This window comes from Myotis lucifugus, unplaced genomic scaffold (genome assembly GCF_000147115.1).
Source record: "Myotis lucifugus unplaced genomic scaffold, Myoluc2.0 scaffold_256, whole genome shotgun sequence".
Classification (NCBI taxonomy): Eukaryota; Metazoa; Chordata; class Mammalia; order Chiroptera; family Vespertilionidae; genus Myotis; species Myotis lucifugus.
The window spans coordinates 1,734,809-1,742,785 of NW_005871304.1; the positions used below are offsets into that span (position 1 = coordinate 1,734,809).

Genomic DNA, 7,977 nt, shown 5'->3' on the forward strand with positions numbered 1-7,977 from the left:
AGTGCTCTGTAAACTGGAAATCATTATCATTTTAGTGCTAAACACACACGAGGAATGGGTATCACGTAATACGCACACTTTTCTAAGTGTGTTCTGGGCACGTGCTCATGTGATCTGCCCACGGGGCCTGGGAAGAGTTGCTTTTACTGATCCTGATTCACAGGTAGGAAGACGGAGGCTCCAGGGGTTCAGGGACTTGGCCAAGCTCTCACCGCCAGTGAGTGGAGGGGCTGCCGCACATCAGAGGCCAGAGCCGGTGAAAGGCCAGCTGTCCCCTCCCCATCCCGTGCTCTCCCGCGGGCCTTGGGGACTGAGTCTTCCTCTCTCTGTAGGCTCGATGCTTAGCCCAGACAGGGCACATAATCAGCGCTCGGGAAATGTTTGTTGAATGACTGAGTGAATGTTCTCTTGGTTCCTGCCTCTGCCCCCTCCAGCCACCCTGGGCGCCCTGGAGTTCAGCCTTCTCTACGACCAGGAGAACAGCTCCCTGCACTGCACCATCATCAAGGCCAAGGTGGGTGAGGGGCCAAGCGGGGGACCACACGGGCTGCGCTGGCTTCTCCGGGGACTTGGGGAGGACACGGGTCACCAGGCTCCTCTCTGTTGCCCTGCCTACCTGTGGCAGTGACAGTGGTGAGAAAAAGGCAGAAATTAGCCACAGCCCACATTGTGGGGGAGAACTTCCCCCGGAGATGGTCCCAGAGGGTCATTTAACCGCAGCCGCCTCCCAGGAGCAGAGGCAGTTGGGCTACAAGGGCAGAGCCCAGCTCCCTGGAGGGGACGAGTGACAATCCAGCCTTGATGGAGCATCTCCATGTGCCAGGCACTTGACAGGTGAAATCGTGTGTAAGTCTCCCCCCTCCACGAAGCAGGGTTGTCCGCATCCCATTTGACCTGCGAGGAAAACGAGGCTCAGAGAGGTTAAGAAACTTGCCTGAGGACACACAGCCAGGAAGTGACATGGCCGGGCTTTAAGCCCCGTCTGCCCGATTCCAGGGCTCTGTTCCTCCTCTCTCTCTTCGGAAGAGGAAGCACATGGGGTGGACCGACGGGCGGGACAGAGGCCAGGGGCTGCGCCCAGGGCTGCGGCAGCGGAGTGGCCGGCCCTCCCGAGGCCCTCGCACCACTGCCTTTTCTCTTGCAGGGACTGAAGCCCATGGACTCCAACGGCCTGGCCGATCCTTATGTTAAGCTGCACCTCCTGCCGGGAGCCAGCAAGGTACCATATGGCCTGGGCCTCTCGGCGAGCCAGGAACATGGGCCCTGGCAGGCACCCACCGTTCCCAGCCCAGAGCCTAGAATAGCCCAGCTGCCCCCAACCCCCTCCTCCCCGAGTGGCCAAGTCCTCGCCAGCGGTGAGAGGTGGGCCAGAAGTCACTCTCCCGCAAGGGGCAGGGGCTCTGCCCATCTCTCCAGCCCAGAAACCTGAAATCCAGGAGCTTCCAAAGCCCAGGGGAGAAGCAGATGCCCCATGATGCCCTCACCTGCTCACATACCTTCCATGGCTCCCCAGTGCTGACCATGGTCCCCCTCCCCCTCCCATTTTATGCCCCAACCAAACACTCCTCGTCTCTCAGTGGAAAGGAATCGCTCTCTTTGGATCTCAGGGCTAAGCACCTGAGATAATGTTCTGTCCTGAGAGAAATGTGCCCCCTCCCACCTTGCCGCTCCCTGGCCATTGCTTTGCTCTGCGGAGGAGACGTGGGGTTCGACCCACTCAGAGGGGCTTACTTTGTCCATTTGATGTGGATGCGCTCAATACAAGGGTGACCGTGCACTTGGTTGCATGATCTCGGCAAACTGCACGTTAAAAATCTCTGCTGCAAGTATTGAATGTCCCTTAAGACAAAAGAGGACACACGCACACGCACACGCACACACACATGCACACACGCGCACCTGCACATACACACACACATACACACACACATACACACACAATCTTTTTCTTTGTTTAGATCAAGGAACAACAGTCTCTCATCTGGCCATGGCCAGACGGTGAAGTGTTTGGCCACTTCTTCTAACTCCCCAGTGACATTTGCTTCTCCTGAAGGCTCTCTCCTTCGCTCACTCCTAAATCCAAACTTGCTTTGCCAAGGAATCCAGTGAGTCATGTTAGTCTGAATTAGATTTCTCACCAGGCCCCTCTTCTGAGTTTAGTACATTTCTAGCCTCTCTCTTAGAGTGAAAAACTTTGTCTCCCTGCCCCCCACCCCCAGCCCCCTAACAAATTTCAGGCATGAAGGATGCTATTTGGGGAAACCTACGGAACCCTCCCAGGATCCCCAGAAATCGTCCTTCGCTGCCTAGGAGTGGGTGACTCCTATTTCTGCCTCCCTGACCGAGAAATGATTTTTTTCTCAAAGGAAAATGTCTCAGCTCTCTCTCTCTCTCTCTCTCTCTCTCTCTCTCTCTCTCTCTCTCTCTCTCTCTCTCTCTCTCATTTTGTTAATCCTCGCCTGAGGATATTTTTCCATTAATTTTTAGAGAGAGTGGGAGAGAGAGGGAAAGACAGAGAGAAATATTGATGTGAGAGAAACACATCAATTGGTTGCCTCCTGCACGAGCCCCGACTAGGGCCCGGGCCAGGGAGGAGCCTGCAACTGAGGTACGTGCTCTTGACCGGAGTCGAACCCAGGACCCTTTGATCTGCAGACTGACACTCTATTCACTGAGCCAAACCGGCTAGGGCTCGCTCTTTCTTTTTTTAATCCTCACCTAGGATATATTTTTTCCATTGCTTTTTCAGAGAGAGAGAGAGAGTGAAAGGGAAGGAGGGAGGGAGAGAGGGAGGGAGAGAGGGAGAGGAAGAAAGAGAGAGGGAGGAAGGGAGGGAGAGGGAGAGCAAGGGAGAGAGAAACATCAATATGAGAGAGACACATCAATTGGTTGCCTCCTGCATGTGCCCGATTGGGGGCGGGGAAAGAAGCCACAATTGAGGTATATGCCCTTGACTGATATCAAACCTACTGACACTCTAACCACTGAACACACCGGCCATGGCACTGCTTTTTAATCTTAAAGGAAAGTTCAAAGAGAGAGCCTACTGCGTGGAGGGAGGGGTGGCTCAGTGTCCAGCCCTGTTGATGGCTGCAGACATCACCCTGAAGATGCCCCCCACTCCCTGAGACGTGCATTTGGGAGCCCCTGAGCCCCTGTACACTCCTAAAGGGAGTGTCTCCTAAATCACTCCTCCACCGCCCCCCCCCCAAATCAGCCCAAAGGGTGTGGCTGCGGGGCTGGCTCCCCACTGAGGCTGGTGTCTGTCTGTCCGTCTCTGGGCTCTAGTCCAACAAGCTTCGGACAAAAACCCTGCGGAACACCCGGAACCCCATCTGGAACGAGACCCTCGTCTATCACGGCATCACGGACGAGGACATGCAGCGGAAGACGCTCAGGTACCTGCCGGGTGGGCAGAGGGGGCCGAGGTGGTCCTTGTGGGGCCACATGTTAAAACCTCTCTGTGTAGTGTCTTTCTTTCTTTTTTTTTACTTCTACAAAACAACATGTATTTCTGGTAGAAACTTCTAACAATACAGATAAGTGAAACTCTTTGCATCTGGGTGTCTGGGCATCTGGGGTGTGTGTGTGTGTGTGTGTGTGTGTGTGTGTGTGTGTGCATGCGTGCATGCAAAAGTTTCTTATGAAATTGAGTGCTTTAAAAAACAGACCATCGTGCCCAGCTGGTGTAGCTCAGCAACTGAGCATCGACCCAGGAACCAAGAAGTGGCCAGTTTGATTTCCAGTCAGGGCACCTGCCCGGGTTGTGGGCTCCATCCCCAGTAGGGGGCGTGCAGGAGGCAGCTGACCATGAGTCTCTCTCATTAATGTTTTTACTTCTCTCTCCCTCTCCCATTCTCGCTCTCTAAAAAAAAATCAATGAAAACATACTTTTAAAAATGGACCGTCCTATTAATCAGGCTGTTTTAACCATATATTGATGCATCTTATCTCCTACAATGTTGTCTGACACTGCGTTTTAAATTATATCAGTGACACGGGAATACATTCTTCTTGTAAAATATGATAGAGGAAGTAACCCCTTTTACATTAGTCCCCGCCCACCGCCGGGGTCCGCTTCCTCCTCCCGTGACCCTGGGCACTCAGACCATGTTGGCAACTTGGACAGTTTCGTGCGGTGTATCTGGAACCTTCCATTTTTCTTAACGAAGTGACTTAGAGTCATAGCCATGAGGCACATTTAGATCTACGTCATTTTAACTGCTTCAGGGTTTTCCACAGAATGGGTTGATTACAGGTTTTTTAAAAAATACTTTCATTAATAAATATTACAAATATACAGAAAACTGTAGATTATAATAGAACAAACATCCATGAACACAGTACTCAGTCTTTTTTTAAAAAAATCTTCACCCAAGGATATGTTTTTATTGATAGAGAGAGAGAGAGAGAGAGAGAGAGAGAGAGGGAAAGAGAGAGAGAGACTGATCAGTTGCCTACCATACAGGCCCCAACCAGGGATCAAACCCACAACCTTTTGTGTACAGGATGACACTCCAACCCACTGAGCCACCTGGCCAGGGCCTAGTACTCAGTCTTTAACACACACCTGGCCTCGTGCTCAATAAACAGGAAGTTAAAGTGCCACTATGCACATCACACATTCTTTGCCAGCATCCATCGCAGCTCTCGGAACAGAGTGACAGCTCACTATATGCTCTTTTTTCTCTCCCCACCCTCTGGGGGGGTCGCAGGATCTCTGTCTGTGACGAGGACAAATTTGGCCACAACGAGTTTATCGGTGAGACCCGCTTCTCACTCAAGAAGCTAAAGTCCAACCAAAGAAAGAATTTCAACATCTGCCTAGAGCGCGTGATCCCGGTGAGTGCCTCCCCCTGAGGGTGCGATGGGGGGGGCGGGGGGAGAGTTCTGGGGGTGCTGCCTTCCTCTGGGCCCGCGGGGTGCCACACAGTACAGCTGCTGAGAGGGGGTGAAGGTTTCAGGTCAGAGCCTCAGGGTGGGGCCCTGGCTCTGCCTCGTGCCAGCCCGGCGTTAGCGTCAGTTCTCCGACCGGCGGAGTCCTCTTTGGTGACACTGGGGCGGGCAGCGTGCTGAGGCAGTGGGGCCGGCCTGGGTTCAAAGCCCGGGTCCGCTACTCTCCCCGCTCCCTGGCCTCGCCGAGGGTCTGAGCCGCTCTGAGCCTCAGCTTCTCTCGTCTGTCAGTGGGCATGATAACAGTGCCTGCCTGGTGGGAGGTTTGTGTGAAAGAAACAATCAGAACAGAACCTAGTCCACAGTGAGCACTCGACATGGTCAACTGTCGTTCTTATAGGAGTCCTACTGCCGACCCACCTGTCACTCATGAAGGCATAACGCCCCACGCAGATGAGCAGGGGGCAGGATAGCTCCGTGCTGAGAGCACAGACTCTCAACCCAGAGTCCCTGGGTTGGAATCCTGGCTCTGCCACTTGTCATAGAACCTGGGCCCTGTTTTTTCATCTGTAAAACGGGATGTTATTAGAGTATCCGTCTGCTCGGGGCTTTTAAGGGTTCCTGTGAGAGTTCTTCTAAAGCATGAGGATTTGCTTGTTAGATGTGCTTCTGGCCTCTTGAGAAAGAACAAAAACCAACTTGAGGTTCTCCAGTGGGGCTACGGCTCAGAACCAACTGGAGATTTAAAAACCAGAGCCTCACCAGCTAAGATCCCGACCTCGCGAGGCAGGGTGGGACCAGCCATCTGTACTTTCAGACATAATCCAACCGGCCCTTTTCGACGAACGGGCCACCTCGGGCCCAGGGAGGGGAGTGAGCTGCCACGGTCACACTGAATCCGTGGCTATGTTCCCCGCCAGCCAGAGCCCAGGTCTCCTGCAGCTGCCAGCTCCCAGGCAGAGGGCCAGCTGCCCACAGGGGGTGAGGCGGGGGGAAAGCCGTGGCAGGCGGAGGGGGATCCTATAGCAGCCTCCCACCAGATGGCTGGCCCGAGGATGGGCTATCCGGGTGCCACGCCGTGTTTGTGTGGCGCAGGCGAAGGAACAAGACACAACAAGGAAAACCACAAGGAAGAATGTGCACCGAATGCCAGGCTCCAAATAAAACTCAAGACAGCCCGGGAGGGGAGCGTTTCCTCTGGGCCCTGCCCAGGAACAGCGGGCTCTTCGGGCTTCCGCTTCCTTCCTGCACTCAATGAGTCCAGGTGGCCAGGACAGTGGCCAGGCCGCCGCCCGAGTCGCCAGCTCTTGGGTCTGCCCGTCTTGCTGTGAGGGGCGCAGCCGGCCCTACTGGCTGGACCGACAGAGGCCGCAGTGGCCCCAGACTGGTCATCATCTTTCGCTCTGTGCCCTTGGTTCTCCCACCACCACCTTTCCCCGTAGCCCCACCAAGGGCAGGGGCCACATCAGTGCTGTCCCTTCCTCCCCCCTGGGCCTCAGTTTTCCTCATCTCTAAAGTGGGGAGGTTGTCTTTAACCAGCTGTTTTCACACTGTGTTCCCGAGGGCCTTAGAGTCCCCCAAAAGGACCTTGGGAGCCGAAGGGGAAGAAGCACCTGGTGGCCCGACCCCAAGGCCCCTGTGCCACCACCAGAGCAGATCAAATCCTGTCGGTTGTATGCATGGGGCGCTCTGCCACTTCTTGGCTGGGTGACCTGGGGCAAGTGGCTTAACCACTCTGACCCTCAGTGTCCTCATCTGTAAAATGGGGCTATGAATACAACCTGCATCACAGGCACTAACACCGTCTGCCAGTGGTTCGTGTTATGCAGCTTTTAGCTAAAAGGGGGAAAGCTGGATGCCACAGAAGCTCGGAAATCCTGTCCTCGTGGCTCCGGGTGCTAATGGAGGGGGAGGAGCATCTGGTCCTTTCTGCGTAGGGAGGTGAGCCCCATGGACGATGTTCTATTTCCTTTCTGTTTCCTCCTCAGATGAAGCGTGCGGGGACCACCGGCTCCGCCCGAGGCATGGCCCTCTATGAGGAGGAGGTGAGCACTGAGTGGGCGTTGAGGCCCCAGTCGGGGGCTGGCCCCTCCCTCTTCTTTCCCTCCCCGGCCCCACCCCTGCTCTTTCTCCCAAACCCCCCTGCCCATTGGTTCACGTGAGAACTGCCTTGCCCACGGTGTTAGGACATGAGACCAGGTGGATGCTTTCACACCTGGAGCCCAAGGCCGGGGAAGCCCCATCCTCTCCCACCAGGGACACCTTGAGTTCCTCGGCCTCGTTGGCAGAGGCCCTGCGGTGCTCCTGCAGGACAGGAGCGATGCCACCTCCCTCCGTGGGACGGACCGGAGGCTCTTTGAGCTCTGGGTGCCCGTGCCCTCAGGCTAGGTCTCTGTGCAACCCCAGGGACCACATTTGTGAGAAGACGGGTTCTATCGGGGATCAGGCAAGGCCAGGGTCAAGGCTCAGTCCTGGGTCAGAGTCGGGGCAGTCACTGACCAGGATCAAAGTCTACCCATGACACGGGTTTAGCTCGCGGTTGAAGTAAAACCACTGACCTGTGCCCAGACCAGTCCCCTTGGCCTTCAGCATCCGCCCCTCCCTGGAGGCTGGGCTCCGCTGTCCATGGTGCTGACGGCACTAGCGCTGGCCCAGCTTCTCCCACTTTCCAGGGCCCTGCCCTAAGGCTCCCATCCAGGTGCCTGGCCCGCTCCCCTCGGGCTCACGCGCCCTCTTCTCCTATTGCAGCAGGTGGAGCGCATTGGCGACATAGAGGAGCGCGGCAAGATCCTGGTGTCCCTCATGTACAGCACACAGCAGGGCGGCCTCATCGTGGGCATCATACGTTGCGTGCACCTGGCCGCCATGGACGCCAATGGCTACTCAGATCCATTCGTCAAGCTGTGAGTCAATGCCTGGGGACTGTGAGTGGGCCCCGGAGGGGGCTCTAGATCCTTGCAAATGGGGAGCCAGAGAGCTTCCCCAGACCATTGTACGCTGAGGCCCAGAGAGGGAAACGGACCTGCCCAGGCACACAGTGAGACAGATGACCAGAACTGGCTAAGGTGGTGAGGCTGGAGTCCC

General features: G+C 55.7%; 1 protein-coding gene across 2 annotated transcripts in view; it reads left to right on the forward strand.

Moving 5' to 3' along the window:
* RPH3A (rabphilin 3A) overlaps window positions 1-7,977 on the forward strand; it is a 45,004-nt gene that overhangs the window by 29,579 nt on the left and 7,448 nt on the right. For both annotated transcript variants that reach the window (XM_023762682.1, XM_023762681.1), the window contains 6 exons: window positions 435-514; window positions 1,145-1,219; window positions 3,289-3,398; window positions 4,716-4,842; window positions 6,882-6,938; window positions 7,642-7,796. In XM_023762682.1, the coding sequence (XP_023618450.1) occupies window positions 435-514; window positions 1,145-1,219; window positions 3,289-3,398; window positions 4,716-4,842; window positions 6,882-6,938; window positions 7,642-7,796 (604 nt within the window). The remainder of the gene's footprint in view (window positions 1-434; window positions 515-1,144; window positions 1,220-3,288; window positions 3,399-4,715; window positions 4,843-6,881; window positions 6,939-7,641; window positions 7,797-7,977) is intronic.